The 21,509-nt window shown below is 39.3% G+C and overlaps 1 protein-coding gene across 1 annotated transcript; it reads right to left on the minus strand.

Moving 5' to 3' along the window:
• Window positions 1-10,300: 10,300 nt before the first annotated feature.
• LOC118340154 (sodium/myo-inositol cotransporter-like) lies at window positions 10,301-19,813 on the minus strand. Its single transcript, XM_035678025.1, has 5 exons — window positions 19,731-19,813; window positions 14,998-15,969; window positions 14,667-14,862; window positions 13,413-13,540; window positions 10,301-13,319 (listed from the first exon to the last, which is right to left on the minus strand). The coding sequence occupies exons 2-5, from the start codon at window positions 15,635-15,637 to the stop codon at window positions 12,094-12,096; spliced, it is 2,190 nt and encodes a 729-aa protein (XP_035533918.1). The 5' UTR covers window positions 15,638-15,969; window positions 19,731-19,813; the 3' UTR covers window positions 10,301-12,093.
• Window positions 19,814-21,509: the final 1,696 nt, after the last annotated feature.

Genomic DNA, 21,509 nt, shown 5'->3' on the forward strand with positions numbered 1-21,509 from the left:
CTCAATGACTGTCCACTGAGAATCCAAAGAATGATGATCCGGCTGCAACGCTACGCACTTAATGTGATGTATACCCCAGGTAAGCTGATGTACACAGCCGACACATTATCCAGAGCTGTTGACCCGTCAGAGCCAGCGAACACCAAACTGAATGACGATGTGAAAGCTTATGTGGACATGATCACAAGTGCACTGCCCTTCGCAGATGTTAAAATTGAGCTCATAAAAACTGAGACTAACAAAGATGACACTCTAAAAACACTGAGCAAAACCATCATAGATGGATGGCCCAACACTAGATAAGACTGCTCACCTGTCATCCAAGAGTACTGGAACTGCAGAGCGGAGCTGTCAGTGGTGGACGATATCATCTACAAGGGAAGTAAAATAGTCATCCCAAAGAGTCTACGAAAAGAAATGCTCCAGAAGGTCCATGCAGGACATCTTGGCATTGAAAAATGCAGGAAAAGAGTAGGTGAGGTGATGTACTTGCCACGGATCAACCAGGATGTGACAAATGAGGTGTCTAACTGCACAACATGTCTGAAATACCAAGCAAGCAATCCTGCTGAGCCACTAATGCCACACCCCGTGCCAGATCGACCATATCAGAAAGTGGGCACTGACCTATTTGTATCGGAGGGAAAGGATTACATTGTGGTCACAGACTACTATTCACTCTATCCAGAGGTATGTAGACATACTATGACAGCAGAAGCTGTAATAACCTCTATGAAGGCCATATTCTCCAGGTATGGTGTGCCAAGCGAGGTTTTCACAGACAATGGCCCACAATTCTCTAACACAAAGTTCAGACAGTTTGCTGATGAATGGGACTTTGTGCACACTACATCAAGCCCTCACTGCCCACAATCTAATGGGTTAGTGGAAAAGCCAGTCCAAACAGTGAAGAGGCTGATGTGCAAGGCAAAAGACAGACAGACAGTGGAACAGACTTCTATCAGAGCCTGCTTGTGTACCGCACAACACCACTTGAGTGTGGTATGTCACCGGCACAGCTCCTTATGGGACGTCGCCTGAGATCAAACCTGCCCCATTCAGGAAAACCTGCTGAAAACGGAGGAGGGAAAAAGAGTGAAGGTGTTCAAGGAGCAACAAAAAGCTAAGCAGAAGTTTTATTATGACAAAACCTACCTGAACTGCATGCTGGAGACCAAGTGAGGTTGAAAGACAAGACAAACACATGGGCACAGAAAGAACAGTTCTAAGTGAATCCCACCAAGGTCATACACCATTCAAGACAGAAGCTACGGTGCTGTTCTGAGAACGAATCCGTAGACATCTTACAAGGGACCAGCCCACAGCACACAACACGAGGACTGATGCGAGGAACAGCCTCAACACCCAGATCGAGGATCCCAGTCATCGAAAAATTAGCCCAAAGTTCAAGAACAACCACACAGGAAATCCTTGAGAAATTGAAGCCACCTGAGAGACTTACTGAACAAATTTAAATACATTTTGTTGTAAGGTTATGTTGTCATAATCTCTTTTAAGTTTACCATAGTGTCAACACTAGCGTTGAAGTGATAAACTTTAAGTTAAGAAGTTTAATTTTGAGTTAACAAGTATAACAACAGAAATGTTTAATTTTATAAAAGAATACTTATTTTGGAGAAAGGAGATGTAATGATAAGAGCACATTTGTAATCTTTATCATGTCCAGACACAGGGGCGTTCCTGGTCAAGTAACCTGCTGAAGCTGGAAGCTGTAGTACTGTGTAACAATGGAGAGCTAAGTCTTTGATACAGTAATAGTTCTATCTCTTTAAGTAACCAGTGTGTTGTTATTGAAGAACCCACAAACCCAGACAAGACAGCAATCAGACACCGACAGAAAGAAAAAAAAACAGCAGAATATTGCATGTGGTACAGTAAATAGAAAATAATTATGAAAAATGAAGAAGTAAATGAAAGCCCTGCAGCAAGACAAGCAGTATCCAGTAGAATCAATACAGAGATACAAACATTACAAGGCTACAAGGTGTCGTTAGACAAGTGAGCCCATTTAAAACAAAGTCAGCAAAGACCGGCTAGGCTGATCTGGAAAATCACGAAGCAAGGAAGATGACAGCTGGGGCGGCAATTGGGCTGCAAGTAAGGGTCCTATACATTATAGAAGGCATCTTATTTTGGAGTGAAGCATCGTGATGTATTCACTGGTGAACGCAGTTCCATAACAGTGTTTGTGCCATGATTTTTTTGTCCGGAGCAGCATTCTTGATCCAGAAGAGTAGGATTTCTTCTAGCCAAAATCATGTATATAAGCTCCTGTGTTACTGTAATGACCAACCATCCGGGAGAGAGCTCAGTATCAGGCACATAGGGTCCATTCCCATATTGGGAAAGTTGGGACACAAAGATAGTCAGTTCATTCATGAATACTAGACCGAATTACCTAATACCAATATCCACACATGACCAGAGGCAGGAATAGTAATACCAGTGCTCAAGAATTGGCATTTCCAGCAAAGCGGGAAATATTTAAGCGTAACATCGTTTGTTACACCAGCGGAAATTCATGCGCCTGAGACCAGACTTTCCTGCCAGTCAGCATCATCTATTAATGCCTAGATCTTTCTCGCAACTTGCCTTTGGTGGTTTGTGAGGTAAGAGGAGAATTAGATTCAGAGCTTCTGTAAAAGCCAGTAATGGCATTTCTACTAATCTGTAGAAGACAGGGCTTCTCCAGCACATGAAGTGGTGTTATTAGTCATTAAGTTAACTATGAAATATCTAATTTGTAAATATCTGTAGAAGTCACCTTGATTAAATAAACCAAATTGCTGTTGCAACTGCTGAAAGGATAGTAAAATCTGGCCATTGAATAGATCACCTATTTTCTTCAGCCCTTGGGTGCTCCACACTTTCTCTCAGCGCTTTTAATTCTTCATTTTGAGTGCTGGACTACAGTAATCATTCAGCCTTATAAGGAATCAAACACACAACCTCTTACTTCCTGACCACTTTTTTAATCAACACAATCAAAGAAAAGTGTCCTGAGATAACTTCTGTTATGATTTGGCACTATACAAATCAAATCCTCCAAACCTCCAATCAAGTCACTACACAATTTTTTCCTCTAGACATCCAACTTCTAAATTCACAGTTTTATGTGAGGTTTGAACCATCTGCCCCAAAACTTTTACACCACCTCTTAACACAATGAGCTATTTCATTTAAAAAACATTTCAGATTTTCAAAATCTGAGATTTTCACTTTTTCCATTCAACATCCAACTTCAAAACTCATAGATTTGAGCAAGGATTGAACCCCTAGCCTCAACATATCTCAATCAGTCCTTCATCACCATGAGCTATTTAACTAGACATTTCTGGGTCTTTTTGTCTGAGCTTTTCACTTTTTCCTCTGGCCATCCGACTTCAAAGTTCACAGCTTTAAGTAAGCTGACTGGCCTGACTTGGTAGATAAAGTGGAATTTACCTCGAACATAGTATATTTATTTTTCCTATCACTAACAGAAAAGTCACATATGGTAAACTTACTAATAACAGAAACGTTTCCTAACATTCTAATGAAGTAATGTGATAGAAATAGAGAGAGTTTTACGCTGTTAGTTACCGGTACCTTCCACTGAACTGAAAATCTCCCCTTTACAGGCCGTGTCGATTTGTGTGTTAAATGTGGAAAGACAGTTGCTGCCTGGTGTCATTGGTTTCCTGGTTGGATGTGGTTTTCCCCTTACCTGCACATGGTGGTGGTTATTCAGTGCACCATAAGCATTTTGTGTTTGCCCTGTTTGTATGTGTTTTGGTGTTGGAGCATGTAGGTGTCCTTCTGCCCTGGTCTTATTCTTTGGCCTTGACATAAACCAGTAACATCAGCTTGATTTTGAGAAAATGTAAGGAATTGAGTGTTCATTTTGATGATAATGAAGTTGGGCTTAGCATCTCTGCCGGACTAGTGTCAGGAAACAATGTGGTGATTTAACTGTTGTTTAACTATATGTGATGAGTACTGATTTGTGTTCACTATTGAGTTGAATCTTTTTAATCTCCCAGTCCCAACCCTTTTATGATATGGTAACAGCCATCAATAGACTCTAACTAGCCTACATTTACTCAAGTAGTGTATTTAAAGATCCCCTCCAGACATGTATTGAAGGTCCAGTGTGTAACATTTATATTCTATTGGCAGAAATGGAACATACATGGATACAGGATAGAAATCCCCTGTCTATCTTCAGCTCTCCCTATCAAAATAGGATGTAAAAAGCTCAAAAAATGATATTGTAAATAATTCTAATGCTGCAGAGTAATTGCTAACAGCGCCGGGGTCTCTCCCTCTCCTCTTGGCCCTTCATTCAGGGGGTTCTGGGGGTCCCCAGAAAAATAGGGGAATATCTTAATTTCACAATTTTGCCCAATGAGAGAGTGTCTAAGAATGACCATTCTGTTCATATGTTTTACATCCCTGAGAATTCATCTTATCAAACACAGGTCCGCGGCCTGATGTGTATCAAGAGAATCACTTTTATAGCACATGATGTAGATTAAACTACAAAATAGTATACCACATGTCAACAGTATAGTAGCTCACTAAACATCTACAGTAGTAAATTGCAATATTATAGAGCAGTAATATTAAATCAGGGACCATTTTACTGCACAATGACTACTTTGAATACTTCTTTGGAGTGGTCTGCTGGAGCAGCAGCATCTAGGCAGCCGACAGGAAGAGACTTGACAAACTGATTAAGAAGGCCAGCTCTGTCCTTCCTGGGTTGCCCCCTCGACTAAATGCACGAGGTTGTTGGGAGGAGGGAGAGAGATGATAGCAAGCTATCATCACTGATGGACAATGTCTCCCACCCCATGCAGGACACCATCATGCACTGAGTAGCTCCTTCAGTGACAGACTCCTTCACCCCAAATGTATTTTGAAGGAGAGATATTTCGTAGGTCCTTCTTCCTGCTGCTGTCAGACTGTTTAACAACCAGCACTGCTCCCAGTAACCAGTTTTACTGTTATCTTACCTTACTGAGCAAATTCTCAGAAAAACAAACCAGTTCAACGGATGTGTGACACAAGTTGTTTCTGCAATCATACTTGTTTTTAAAGAATAACAGCACTGAATGGAAACAAGATAAGTTTCGGTTTATGTTGATGACCCTCTGATGTCATATTTGAGATCTTAATATTAAATAAAAATAAAAGTTGTTTATTGTATATATTACAGGACAGATGTGTGCAACAAGGGACATTTCTGACTGAAACTGCAGTGTAGTGTGTTCAAGAAAGGTCAAAATTTAACCACTTAACACTTTTAAAGGACCAGTGGACCAGAAATGGAACATAATATTCATAGGTATGTTTTCAATAGTGTATAATCTCTTCTTTGGTTTTCACCACTAGTTGCCACTAAATCCTACACACTCCCTTTAAGATCATAACAGAGGTCTCTACATCTTCATGTTCACCTGACAGTTTTCAGAAGTATTTGACAGGAGGTATGTGCATCATAATGTGTCAAAGACATCTTAAAGTACATGAGTGAGACTACACACCCAAAGTACATTTTGACAGCCACCAATTAACTGTTGAAATGGAATTCAATATGAAACTTGAATCAATCACACATTGCCACACTTCTCTGTGCACTGGTAAACAGTATAATAAGATAGGATATGCACAGCTGATGTCATTTTTTTATATTTATATGTATTTATATCTATTCAAGTTTGAAGCACCTTGGCTTGCAACTGTGAAGTGAGAGGGTTGACATCATATCCTTGTACATTTCAAACAGCAGAGATCATTTGTTGAGCACTATCAGATATGGAAAGACACAGATCTGGTCTCTTTTGTCTTTTGGCCCATTTTATCTCAGAAAAATACGTATTTCTATGGGTCGTCATTTCAAAATAGCTTCTTAATTATTTAAGAAATAGACATTTCCTGGGAAAAAAATTTAATTGACCCTTCTTATGTCCTGCTCCTCTTCCCTCAGTGCTCTAGTAACAGTTAAGCAAGCCTCATATGAGTAAAAACACAGAGCACAAGAAGTCTTCAGAAGATGCTAAAATATAAACTTGTTTACACGCAAGCATATAGTTCAACAGACATGTAAAGTAAATGTTAAAGCCCCCCAATATGTTTATCTTCTTGTTGCTAAAGTGTGATGTTTGATCTTCACTGTGCAGAATGAGTGATGTGCAGAGTCTGTTTTCACATTTCATCTGCTGAAAGTGTTAAGGGGCGGAGACTATAAGCATGATATGTGACATCATCTTGGTCCAGTATGCAACTTGTACAAGCGTGATGTAGAAACTTTAAGCCACCAGTACACATACACTGAGAAGGGAATTTTACAGTGAAGTAGGAGACATCTTGAAACTTCAGAAATTAAATAAATTTAGGATATTCATAGATTCTGGAATGTTTAATGAGGTAGAAGGAGTAGATTACCTTTTTACACGGTCAACACGTTTCACTCCAGGTCGTCAAATACCAATATGGGTTTGTCACATTTGTGCACAAGGTACCCTTTAGTGTCCATATGAGACTCCTTTTTAACACATGAATGACTTTGTGAAACAAAACTACTTGGTTAGGTTTAGGAAAAGATTATGATCTGGGTTAAATATGTTATGTCAGGCACGTTATTTCCATTACTGCAGTAACAGGTCATGTCATAGTGTTATGAAATGTAAAACTTGAAGTAAGTCCACATTGAGTACTGTGTTTGTTTGACCCATCCATCGCCTGGGTGGTTTACATTGGGGTTAAAACGAAAAACTAATGAGGTTATGTTGCTATGGTGATATTGTATTGTTTACGAAGAATGGAATAAATATATTAAATATTATTATTTTATGAATATTATTTTATGTAATGTATTCATTATAAGCATATACATGTTTTCTCCTTGCGTGAGGGAGCTATGTAACATCCGGTTTTAATTACTGCCGTGGAGGATGGCAAAAAGTTCTGATTTGATCTGGTTTTGCTGTCTACAGCCCGATTCCTTGTGAATGAAACAAAAACGGTACCTTGTGCGTCAGTATGGAGACACCAAGGGGCTTGACAAAATGTTGGCATTTGACGCTCTGGGATCCAACATTTTTGGAACTTCGCCCATATTAGGAACTAAAAGTCAGGGTATCTCGGCCTCAATTCTTTTTTAATCTGTCAGGTAACTTAGTCTATCAAGGTCAAGTGGAAGTTATGCTGGTATGTTTTTTCCATTATGTGTATATGTGGTGGCTTTGTTGACACAATTAAATTCACAGTCTGACTCATTCATTCACACATTTTTTCTAGATCAAATACAACACAACACATGCAACATTTGTATTTTTCTTGTGGGGGATTGTCAACAACTGGCTCACCAAAGTGGTCTACCAAAGTCGAACACAGTATGAATTCCGAGCATCTTGCAGGTTTTAAACTATAATCCACAGACTCATACTCCACACCCATACATGTTTTCTGTGGTTTATAGTCAGACCCCACTGGATCGCTAATTTTATACTCTCTCCCTCACACACACACAGGATGTGTATTCAGTGGTTAAATGGAACAGAAACTGTCGTTGAAGAGACTAACCTGTTATACAGCTCATCATTCTTTGTCAATATGAACCACTCCTTTTGGAAACATCTGAAGCCTCTTTTCAGCAACCAACAACACAAGAAAAGCTCTCTCCATACATCACAGTGTATTATGGTTAATGCCTTCTAGACAATAGAGACACACTGGAAAGAATTTACACAGTTCCATGAAACATCTAAACGTTTCTAGTTAATTAAGTCTAAGTGCAGCCGCTAGGGGGGACCCATGAAGGCCAGCAATAATGTTCTTAATCCATCCATGGTGCAGCCCCCGTCACTGAATAATTCTCTCTCAGTTTACATGAATGAGTTTAAGAAGGAGGGAGGGAGAGGACGCACTGATATGTGTAAATCTGATTTTGGGAGGGCCTATTTCTTGGACCTTTTCAGGGGCCCAGCAATTTCTGTGGGCCACTTTTACATGTCTTACATGTTTTAGTAACTTTTCTTACAGTGATATGTCAAAATGGCTGCTGTGCAAACCACTGTTTCAGTCTGTATAACTTTGATAAGTATAATTATCAAACCTTTATGAAGGTGTTTATAATTCAAATGTCTTTTTGAATACATTTGAATAAAACTACAGACACGTTTAAGCTCTGATTTTACAATGTGCATACCTTTGAACATCATATATTCCAAGTATTTGAACGTTATTAACTTACTTTGTTAATACTCATTTCAGCGCAAGCAAAAACTGCTCCCATTATGTTTGCACCTTTATTCAGTTTCCTGTTTGATGATTATCAATATATTAAGAAAGTAATTGACACTTTCTGAAAGCAGCTCCACTGAGTCAGCCTGTGATGCAGGAAGTAGTGAGTGCAGTGAGCTAGTGGGGGTTGTCTCTACCCAGTAACTTTCCACCAACAGTCTGTAACTTTCCACTGCAACAGAAGATGTTGACTAACTGCCTTTTATTATTATATATAACAAACTAGATTTACAGTGAATAACTAAGTAATTAATTAATTAATTTGCAGTTAGCAATGAGTACAATCTCCGAAATATGTCTTGGAAATTTCAAGTAACGTTAAAAAGAACCAGTGTTAAATCTATTAATTGCATTATTTATAGTAATCGCAAAATACATCATCATGCTTATGACATGGGCACTTGCAAGGAATCACATTTCAACTAGTTTATTGACGTTATGGGACATTAAGAGTGTGTAGAAGAGTGTGTAGCCTGGTACTGGTTGAGGTCAGCAATCCTCCAGCTGTGACAATTCATTAAAAATAAAGGGAACTCTAATAAGGGAACTCAGTAAGCTATATGGCAAATAATACACAGTGTTTAATCAGAATCAAGCATTCTTTTTAGTAACGAAGAATACTTAATTTTAAGGAATACCTGACTGAATTTCTTTATGTGGTCAGATGTGGGACTAAGATGTTGCATGGTAAATGTAGGATGTTTTGGGAATTTCCCCATAAGACAAAGTAAATGTCACACTTTATCTGCCTCCGCTTCCTTGATTTTGAACATTCTTTTAAAATATTTGATGTGAGTACCACATAAGTGAGAACCTTATGAAAGTACAATCACTGGAGTTCACTGGAGTCTACACTTCCACATGACTTTATTGATCCACATAGTTGTGCTCAACAAACGCGGTAGAAGGGCAGAAAGCACACACACTACATTCAATTACCGAGTTATGATACTCTCATATGTGCAGTTCTTAGCTGGATAAGTGAAAATTGTGGGGTGCTGGTGGTGCTGGAAGAAACGTTGTGAATATCTGCACAAAATTTCATGGCAACCCATTCTATAATTGTTAAGATATTTCAGTCTCATGGTGGACTGACCAGTTTCTGTAGTGCATGCTTGATGACAGTTATATACCCTTCCTAAAGCACGCCCCTTTTTGCTCTGTGCGCCAATAACAGTTGAGCAAGTCTCGGTCAGAACCAGAACCTCAGTCAACTTCATCCTTTCCTGTACTTAGATATGATATATTTTAGTGTGATGTTTCTATTACTTATGTTTAACTTAAATGTATTATTATTATTATTATTTATATTAGCCTATATCAGACATGCAGGCATATGCTAGACTCGTCTATGTTGGAAAGACATAGATATATAGATATATATATAAGCTTAAGTTAGCTAGCTAATGATTGATTAATCAATGTTAGACTGATTTATATTAGCTACCTAACTAGCTGATAATTGTTAGCTAGCTAGTTAGGTAATGTTTTGCTAACATTAGCTAACTTAAGATGTGACTATATGGCACTTTCATCTTTTAATGATCTTCAAAATTAGTTTGTCTTTTTTTGACTTGCTCAACTAATTGGAGCACAGACTGAAAAGGGGGCGGGGCTTATGAAGGGGTCGATTATGTCAGTGGTAGCTTGCTGGGAATGTATTCACCAGGAAACGTTATGCTGAAGTCCCACTCACTAACCTGTCACTACAATGATAATTTATACTATTTGTATTTGTTTCCATTCTCTGTTAGGCACATCAGTTCAGAGAAAGCCTACAAGGCATAGCATGTAGTTTCTGAACACCACACACTGTTAACATACAATAGCCCTTATGTACATATTCTGGTGGAGGCCTTTAAGTGGACCAGAACGACCAGTTTGGTTAGCTGTTGTGCTTTTTCCATTAAAAGATGACCTGTGAGTGCTGAACGGTGTCAAGTTCACTTTTGACCGTGATATAGTGACATAGACGGTGTTAAGTACTTTTGATGACCCTGTACAAGCTTTTTACAGCCAATGAAACTTAATTTGACCAAGATATTGAACTATTTTTATTGTGTAAAAAAATGGTGTAAAACAATGGTGCAAGAACTCCCTACAGTCAGATGAGGGAGGAAAACTGCCTTTTCCTGAGAAAATCCTTACAATAGCCACATTGAGAAATATCAAGTTATTTGCCTTGACTTAATCAGTTTCTCGTGCATAGAACAGGTTCTAAATTTATATTCAGTTTATCTGGACAGTGTTAAAAGATTACAATAAGGCAATTATTTTCACTGGACCCATCTAGGAGAGGAGGAAAGTGTGAGGAACTCATTCAGAGTCCTCCCCTCCACATCTGAATTTAGGCTTAACATCAATTCTTACAAATTACAAATTACAAATTACACAAGAACACCATAAAGAGACCATAAAAAAACACATTACAAGGCACAAGAAACACATTAAATGCTAATTTTCCCAAGACATCCTTGTATGCTTAGAACATGTGTTATAGCATTTGTTATAACAGTTTGTTTTAACACTAGCACATATGTATCATGTGCATGTGTTATAATAACAAGGTGTTACTCCCTAACTGTTGAAAATTACTACACTTTCCAATATAAAAGACAGAATATAAGCTAAATATAATAGAATCATTTATACATTTCCAGGAAAATGAAAAGGCATATTCACTGTAAATTTCAATAAAATTCACAATCATTATGAATTTCCATATCATGAAAACTTCTTCAGGACAATCACGTTAACTCAAGAATTTGTTATCCTAGCTGTACTCAACAAAAGAACATAATGTCACAGTCAAATGACCATTAAAGAATTAGACCTTAAACAGGGATAGGCTCTTTAGCCCCTCTCCAGGTGATCCCTATGACTTTAACAAAAAAATCTTTTTTTTTAGGAATTTAAGGAAATTATTATCACCAAATGAAAAAATGTTTGAACATTTTGTCAAGTAAAAACATGTTACCTCCTGACCTGGCACTATTTCCTCTATTTTTTGTTGAATCACAATAGCGGTGGCTACTAGTATTGAGTCTTCCTAGCTAGGCTAGTTGCGGAGTCCAAATCCATAAAAAGAAAAGTCTCAGAGATCAATTACCAACATCGAAAATGAAACTAAATGTTGAAAGGTGGCACTTCTACTGTATATATATATATAATTTTTTGATAAACAGCTGATGATGCCAATTTTCCAGTCAGGTGTCATTATTGCCCTACATTGCAGAATTATTTATAAAATTAACTGTCTCACCCCTCTTCATGATAGCAAGCACACACACTCTCAGCCTGCCTTTGAGTGTGATCATTTCTTCGACACTTTTGCTTTCAGACATATTCCACACTTTCTACGAACAAGTTTGTTTGAAGCACACTGAAGCCTGCTTCACAGTTATCACCATACAGTGTAGAAAATATATTTTAGAATATACAACAAAGTACTCACTTCTGTTAAAAAAAACAAAAAACAAAAAAAACAACCTCTTTCTAAAAAGTGGCTCCTGAACTCAATCCTGAGCATATCTCTACCCAAAAATCTAATTTTGCAGGAAAAAAAACAGGACCAAAATGACAAACAGAACCCTTTACAGTGTACACAGATGGCTTTTTAAACATGGTAATTTGCAATCTGACAAAAAGTTCTCATGAGAATAAATACCAGTTTTCCTGTAATACCATGCTCATGTTTAAAGTTGAGAGAAAACTGAAGGACAGCTTACCTGCAGACCTTGTAGGTGAGGACAAACGTGGCCCACTGCTTGGAATTAACCAAGCCTATAAGGAGAAATAGATGAAGAGAAAGACCCCGACAGAACTAATCACCACCAGTCCTATGTTCAAAATAATTCTGGTATGTGGAGGTTCATGGAGAAGCTCATCCACAATCTTCTCCTGTTCCTGGACTGTAATGACCTGAGCTTTGGATGGCTTCTCCTGGAAGCCACAGAACCACTCTAAAACCTTTACACACCTCCCACCTTCCACTCCACCTCCTCCAAAGCCGCCCTCCTCTTCCTCCTCCACATCCCTCACACCTCTCTCTTCTACCTTTATAGGGTCACAAATTGATGAGTGGAAACCATTCTGAACTGGATGGTGAGTTTCTATATCGCTGGCTGTGATAGCATGACCATTGCTTGGTTGAGAATTTTCATGATTGGCCTGCTTGTTTAGGTGGTCTTGACACTTTTCTTTACTGAGGAAATGGTTCCCATTTAGGCTTACATGATTTAGAGGCTTCAAAGCATTGATGCCTTCTCCTGCATTCTCATTTTCTTGCTGTTTTAGCCTCTTTCTCTTGTTTAACCCCCACAGAGTAGTGGTTCTGATTTGTTCTTTTCTGGGTGGAGGAGTACAGAGGCTTACAACTACAGTCACCAAAGCCGTCAACCAAAACAAGATAGCTGCCACATACATGAAATGAACATCTTTGATGAAAGATGGCCGCTCATCAGGCTGGCTGCAGTGAGGCTCGCGGTAAACACATGCCAAAACCAGACGCAACGCTCCAAGGGCAAACCCCACCATACCACCCCAAAAGGCACCCGTTTCGTTGCAGCGACGCCACAGGACGCCAAGCAAGAAGAGAGCAGCTATGGGTGGAGTCAGGTAATCTGATACTTCTTGGATGTAGTAGAACATCTGGCCTCCTTGCATCTTGATAATGACCGGTACCCAGGCAATGCTGATGATCACCATGAAAACCACAAACAACTTGCCGACTATCACCAGCTCCCTGGGTGACACCTGCTTTCGCAGCATCTTGTAAATATCCAATGTGAATATGGTGCTTGCTGAGTTGAAGATTGAGTCCAGATCACTCATTAGAGCTGCAATCATGACAGCCATCATCAGACCACGAAGGCCAACAGGCATCACTGACATGACGAGCCGTGGGTAAGCCACGTTGCTACAGCCAGCTGCAGAACCGCACACTTCCATGCAATGCTCTGGGCTGATACATACCAACTCATCAGCAAAGAGGATCCTGGAAATCATGCCTGGAATCATGATGATAAACAAATCAGTCATTTATTGAGTCCACAGTCAGGGTTTTAGGTGTAAGTTACTCAAAAATCAATGAATGGCTCTACCTGGAATGACAATGATGAACATTGGGAGTATTTTCAGAAAGCCAGCCATGATAGTAGAACCTTTGGCATGGGCAATGTTTTTCGCTGCCAGAACCCGCTGTACAATCACTTGATCTGCACACCAGTACCTGGAACACACAGTGAGAGCACATAGAGTTAATAATTAATTTGATGCTGGGTCAATTAGTCAAAGTATCAAGTAGCATTATCAGCAAGGATACTGGTTCACTCCCCATTACCGTGCGGTTTGTACAGACTAGTTTTGTGGGCAGGGATCAGACATATTGCTATGTTAGGGACATTTTTAAACATGCTAGTGGCATGGTTCCAGGGATGACAATGTTGGCTGGTCATTTGGCTCACCACTTTGATACAGACTGAATTGGATCAATTGCCTTTTTAGATACAGATATTCAAGGTTACCAGAGGTTAAAGCCTACTGACTTTGGTGATTCCCAGACTTTTCCTCTGTACACTGTACAGAAATGCCGCCCTCACAGGATGAACTGTAATCACTTTGGTGAGTTCCTGACTCTGTATCTTGTGTCATCAAGTCAAAATTCAAACTTTGAACAGCCTGAGCTGTACTTTGTGATTAGTGCATGCCAACATTTGCAAATTAGCAAAACTAAACTAATATGGTGAGTATGAAACATGATACCATTATACCTAAGTAAATGGACTGTACACAAGCGCTTTTACATGACATGCCACATACAACCACAATGACACCCATGCACAATATTGGGAGATATTTCGGGATGAGTATGTGGCTCAAGGAGGAGGAGCTGCGGATCGAAGCACCAATGGTCTGATTAGTGGACGACCCACTCTACCTCCTGAGTCACACCCTAGCATTTTCACTCTTTAGCCCTAGCTCAAAGCACGTAGAGACCAAAAAAGTACTGAAAGTACCTTTCCAGTGGCCTGTAGCTGCAGTGCATGTGACTACAATGCAAAAATGTTGGATGGAATGAACAATATAAGCTAAATATCTAATTTTTTTCCCAAGGAAATCCCAACAGGGAAGCTCATGAAGTATCCAAAACCAAGCACCCATGTTCTTCTGGGGAGCATGAATGTGCTCAGAAAATGTCAATCAATTTATTTTCACTTTCGTTTTATACAAGCTTGCTGCTGCTTCAAGAAAAAAGGCCAGGTTAGGTTGGAATAAATCTTCTGGGGACCATAAAATACATATAATCCTTTAGGAATTTAGGAAGTCAGTCTAGATGGAAAAACTTGTAAAAGTACCAAATAGAGGCAGGAGTCTGGCCCAGTAAGAAACCGGGCCAAGGCAGGTCTGGATCCCTTGGTCCTCGAAGGATCTTCAGGGCATCTTGCTTTGGGTTTAGGTGGTGGAAGCAGGATTCAGAAAACGTCAGGTTGGATGAAGACAGCAAGATAGCAGTGATGTTTGGAGTAGCCTGCATGTACTTTGTCTTCATACCTTAAAATGACATGTCAGGAAATGGCTTAGCATATGGTATAGTATAAAGATCAAACAGTTTTATAATTAGAAATTAGTAATTAATTAATAAATTAATTGGTTTAATTTCGGTGCAAACAGAAGATAGATAAAGACCTTCAAGTCCTCCCACTTTGAAGAGGCTGATGCCTGTAAGGCAGAGTGCCCCGGCGATCATGAGGAATGCTTGGACCGTATCTGTGTAGATGACAGCGACCAGACCTCCTGTGACTGTCAGCAAAGCTGTCATAGCAATGAGGATGATGATTGACAGATAGAGGTTCCATCCTAAGGATTCCTTAATGAACAAGGCTCCGGCATAGAGGTCCACGGACAACTTGGTGAAGATATACAGAATAAGAGATAATGCAGCAAAATACACCTTTAGTCGCCTCCCGCCGAACCGCTTGGACAGGTACTCCGGCATGGTGTAGACACCGGCCTGAATATACACAGGGATAAACACCCAGCCTAACAACTGGAGCAGTAATAAAGCATTTAATTCCCATGCAGCCACGCTGAACCCGCTAGCAGCACCTGATCCAGCTAGTCCAATGAAATGCTCACTTCCTATGTTGCTGACGAACAGAGATGCCCCTACAGCCGCCCAGTTCATGGAGCGACCAGCGAGGAAGTAGCCACTCACTGTGCTCTGACTGGCTTTCCACATGGCAAGGAAGCCAATCAATAGCACCAGGATGAAGTAGATTGCTACAATGATGATGTCTGCCACTTCCATGTTGGCTGTGGTGGCCATATTTGAGCACTTATGTTGCAAGTGCAATAGCTTTGCACTTTATATTTAGTTATGTCCTTAGATATGAAATGCAAGTGTGGAGACACTTGCAACACTGAAATTTCCACTAATTTAAGTCCATCAGTTATAAAGGGGATGTCCGAGATAAATGTTCCTTGTTCCTTTGGCATCTGATTTTAAGAAAATATTCTAAGTAGTCTTTTTTGATATTTTCTAGTTTACCTCAGCTTTGGTAATCAATGCAGGTTGTGGTTTGACAGCTTACAAAATAGCGGCACATTGTCGCTATGTTTTGACTGAGGGAGTGTCAAAGGAAAATGGTCATCTGGATCCTGCAACAAACAAATGTACAAACAAACAAGATGAATCTTTCCAATGCAATGCAAATTATGCTGTAACCAAGTTTGAGACATTTGCCTACAATTTCTAATGCCAATAAAGTACATGTAGCACCAAACACCTTTAGGGTCACTGCTTCTTTGGTAGGCAGTCAACCAAATATATATATGAGATTGTGTCAATACACTCAATCTTCACACCAACAGTGTGTCACTATGCAAGATATTATTTGATGCTCTTTAGAAGTAGACAAAAGATAATAACTTGTGCTCTGGTGTTAAAGAGGTACCCTGCAATTTAGTATTGCACTTGAAAGAATAAGAAGTATTGAAAGAACAGTCAAAATTAAAGCAACAAAGGTCAGATATCCTGATTTTTAACTTTAATCCCGAATATGGGTCAAGCTCCAAAAACACTGGATCATACATTTACCAAATGCAGTTTGGTAGTGTCTTTTATTAAACCCTACCTGCCTGGGAAATGGCTACACCACACATTCCACACATTCTTGTTTTGTCAACTTATGTTTCTAAGGTCATGAAAGAACTGTCAAACTCTGGTCCATACCTCAAGTTAATCCTCCAATCCCAAACCAAGCTAACCCTGATGATATCACTATGACATTTCTTTTAAGACTTCATTCATTCAGAGCCATCAAAGACATAATTCAACTGTTTTTACAGGCTGAGTAGTACTCCCCATGAGGAATAAATGTGATCAGTTGGGTGGCTTCCTTGTTCAGATCAATCTTTTCCTTACAATGTCCAAACATCCAATCCTCCTTTCTCCTGCACTCCAAGTCTGCCCATGGCTTGGATATTCTGTTTTAACTATAATGTCACTTGTATTTTTTATGTTACACTTATATAACACAAGTCACATTGTTTTTCAAATGTCAGTAAAAACCCATAAAGGCTTGCGAAATTTGGTAAATGAAGGAAAAGTCTTGATTAAGGCAACCCCTGGTTATATCAAGATCCCTGCAAGCTGTGTAAACACAGTAAAACATGTTTCTTTTCTTTTCTGTCTTGTCTTTCCGATGCACCTGCACAGCAGAGCCTTTCAGAAATTATTGTCCCCTCATCTCTGCAGCGTTTTCCGAGGGTGGAAGAGCTCGGGAATGACAGACAGCTGTTTGTGCTGAGTTTAAGGAAAGTAGGGCAGTCAGCACTTAACCCTTTCTGCTAGTCCTTCAAGAGTGACAGAGCAGGTTTGATTTCACCGGAAAGTAATTATCCAAGAACATTGCTCAATGCGATCATTATCTCTACCAGGCATATTTGATTGTGTGTGTGTCTGTGTGTGTATCTGTCCGCAGCCCCACTAAGTGGTGGACCAATTTGATTGAAATAAAAATAACAACTATTGGGTGGATTACCATGAAAAGTTTGTGCAGAGATAAACGGTCCCAAAGGATGAAGCCAGGTAAAAGTCTCAATTTGTCCAGTACTTTGGTTTATGACAAAATGCTACAAACAAACTACAATGCTATGACATTCACATAACCTGTTTACTTAATAGCAAGTTGGACGGTTACACGCTAATAGAGGTTATGATACTAAATGGTTGAAACATTATACCTGCTTAACATTGTTAATCATAATGTTATGATTGTAAACATGTTAGCAGGCTAGCATGGCTATAGAATCTTGTTCAATCAATATATTGCTTGACGTTACTTCCAGGTGAATGGTTACCAGCTCTGTTCCTTGGGGGTCCCGACAGGATCCGGTTTGAACCCACACCCCTCATTTTAAAGTGTGCCAAGTGTGTAACATTTAGGAAGATCTATTTGGCAGAAATGGAATATTATTCCTAGGTACGTTTTCACCTTCCATTGAGTCCGCCATGTTTAACCACCATGTTTCTACAGTAGAGAACGGACAAACCAAAAACTTGCTCTAGATAGGGCCGTTTTTCGCATGTTTTGCAGCCACTGTAGTGGGCAAATGCTTGGAATGGAAGCCTGTTTATAGGCAATAGTTTAATGAGACCTGGAGTTGGGAAGAAATTTACTAAAATAATATATTTGTTCACAAAATGGTCAGAAAACATTGTGGTCAGGGGGCTCATGACCTCCTAGTTACAGCCCTACAGATAGGTAAAGTGCAGCTCAATGCTGATGGTATTGAACTGTAATAGTCAATATTAAGTACAAAGCTGCTTTTTCTGTTAGCAATGCTATCACTAGCCATGATACAGAACTGTAGCTTAGGATCCTGCATGAGGGCTGGTGTTTGTGTTTGTTGCCCATGTTTGCTGCTCAGCAGAGGGATCTGGTCTGTGGAGGACAGCTGGGGTCAACTGTGTGAACGCATACAAGTCTTTGGAAAGCACAAATCGCTCCATTCACTCTATTTTAGCTCTGTACAGGCAGCCTGAAAATGTTTCACTAGTGGAAACCGTTTGGAACAATAGCATCAGTGACATTTCCTCACCAGAGTACATTGGATCCACTGTAGTTTACAAAACTGGTTTACTCCCGATGCTACTTGCAGAAGAGTCAATAATGATAATTAGTACAAGGTAAACCAACTTCTTGAGGAGAATGCTGGGTAAGCAGAGGTTTTGTTTTCAGCTTTTAGAGTTTTATTAGGAGACGTCTATAGAAGAAGTTTTGGACCTGCAGGGAGATTTTTGTAACAGTGATGTTCATTGCACAGCTTTTTACTAGGCTTAGGTCAAGTTTTTAACATATCCCAAAGTCACAAAGCACAATTTACCTCATTAGGGCTTTACAATCTGAACAGTATTCACCACCCTCTACCCTCAAACCCTTGATTTGGATAAGAAAAGAAAAACTAAACTGAAAGAGTGATCTTTTATTCTATTTTTAACCAAATCTTAAATGAAGGGACTCACCACTACACTCTCTCATCCTCATGGTTTCAAGGAAATTTGAATGCATTTTAATCACATTTTGATGCACTGTTGTGGCTCATTTTTCTCCTGAACGACCCTCAAAACTCAAATGCACTAAAGGTCTTGCACCCTACACACCCTTAAACACACCCTTTATTACCAGTGTATTTTACTACAGTTAAGTGGTTCTGCTGATTAACATAGCAGTCACTAATAAGGGAGGGAGAGGCAGTGAGAACTCCAACAAAACTATTCATTTGCACTCAATCTAACCTCTTTTTCACTCATTACTTATTCTTCAAGTAAAGACTTAAACTAAATCATAGGGTTTCCTTTTAATATCCATATTACACTACAGAGAGACTGGTAGCTATTTATAGGATACTTTGTTTCAAATGACATTGCTTTAACTCTCTGTATATATGATATAATATATTAATAGTTCTTTAATTTTATTTATTTGTCTAATAATAGTTCAAAGGGACTTTGTGTGGCAAGTTTTCTAAGACATTCCTATAATAATAATTTTCTTATACAGTTGGTTAGCGATAAAATATATGGTAGCTGCACTTTTGAATTATCCATAATACTATATATTCTATTTTTTGACTGCACTTTACAGTGACCAGTTTTCATTGTATTTTCCCTATACTCTTATAATATTGCATAGTTCCTATATTGTACTATGTTGTGCGTTTGAATTTATAACCTTTAATTTTCTTTTCTATGTAAGTTAAAAGTGTTGTAATGTTATATACATGGTACTGCTTCTCAAAACTATTTCTAGACAAAAACACAACTGTTGATCTGAATGAATGAGCAAAAACTCGCCTGTTTGAAATTCTATGGCGGTATTTAAGGCGCGATTTAAATAGTAAATAAACTCAGATACCTGCTGGACGGCTGCTGTCTTCCGCGGTGCCCCCCAGCTCGCCTCAGTAGTGGAAAGTTGGGCGACAGTCTGTTCTGAGTTCCTTCCATCTGGTTACGTCTGCAGCGTCCTCTGCCTATTAACAGGAGCGGAAGCCTCCGCCCACAGCAGCGCCTTCATCATCATCATCATCACCTGGGTGGAGTGAAAACACGCAGCTCCGAGCAAGAGGATGATGATGGTGATGCACATTTTCCCTCTACACTGTAACAAATGATTCTGTGGCCATGTAGACTTTAAATGCTGTATTAGGTCGGATCTATTCAACATAACTGTGTCCTGAAATTTCTGTGGCAAATATTTAAGGACATATCAATTAAAAATTTTTGTTTCAACACACAATCCAAAAATGGGTTTTAGCTGGCAGGAATTTTAAGATTGTGTTCCATTCACGCTTGTGTTCGTTATTCCTAAGAAAGAAGAATATTTAGATTTAATTCACTGTGTTAAAAAATAGAATAAATCCGATCAATTCACTGATAAATGTAAATGATTATACTCAATTATACATCATTGATATGTAAACATGTTATTATTAATTTAATTAGTACTAGTTAAAACTTTCAAAAGTTTTTTTTTTCCACATCAACTCAATATTTTTGTTTAAGCGTCCATTAATTAGGGACCGAGCCAGTGACCGCTAGAGCGCAAAATGTCCATAAACTACTTTTTCGTGTTACTCCTATACGCTTTGTCCGATTCGCACAACATTTTTCACGTAGCATCTGGAGAGTGTCCTGGCAAAAAAAGTAATTTGAAGAATTTTCATATTTCAAAAAATGAGCACGCTATAAAATTAGCACTAGCACCTGTACTTTTTTTGTCAAAAAGGAAGTGGACCATTTCTCCACATTGGTATGTCCAATTGACACCAAGCTTGGGTCCATAGTGGGGGGAGTATTTCTCTCTCCTCTCTATTTTTTTTTTGTCTTTTTCTCTTTATTTCGCATCGACTAGCAAAATTTGAAAGCCACGCAACAAAATGGTGGCGCTCTTTAAAAATGAAGTTTATATCTCCGCATCAGCACGTTGTGATTAAAATGAACTTTGTGGTCGGGTACAATGGGCTTGCCCATGGACTTACCCTGGGATGGCTCTCTGGAATAATACTGTAGGCAGATTCGTTCACCAAGCCATCGTTTTACGGTGGCGAGCTCGCTTTGGAGTGCTCTTCTGATTTAAGCATTTCAACCTGTGCGGAGACCGCTTCAAATTATGAATATGAATTCACATTGCAGGTGGTTTAGATCTGGTGCTGGTAGGCTCAGGTTTTTATCAAAATAAGTCGGTTTTTACATTCATTGTGAGGTTTGGGTGGGAGGGTTCGCCCATACATGGTAGTTGGGTTGTTACACCAAAAGCTGTGTCAGTGCCCTGTAGTGGGTTCGCCATCGTTTCTACACGTGGGTAGTTGGATTTATGCGAAGACAATGAATTTCGGTGATTAGGTCTGATCACGAGGCACGTTTTAATGTTTGCGAAGTATTCGTTCACATCCATGAAAATCCTACTTTGGACCCATTACCCCTAGGGAGGTCCCAGGAAATGTTAATGAACCTTGAATATGTCGCCCATTCGTTGGATTTCATTTTCCCTTTCGTGGCGATCAATTTTGGGCAGCTTTATGCACTACTCCTCACTACGGTGGAATTCATCAGTCTATTCGCTCTCGAAGTCGGTCGATTCTGTGGGCCCAATTCTGTAAGAACAGTCAAAGAGTTATGTGACATAGAATTAAGA

This window comes from Morone saxatilis, unplaced genomic scaffold (assembly GCF_004916995.1).
Source record: "Morone saxatilis isolate NCDOM2014 unplaced genomic scaffold, NCSU_SB_2.0 Contig6, whole genome shotgun sequence".
In the NCBI taxonomy this organism is placed as follows: Eukaryota; Metazoa; Chordata; class Actinopteri; family Moronidae; genus Morone; species Morone saxatilis.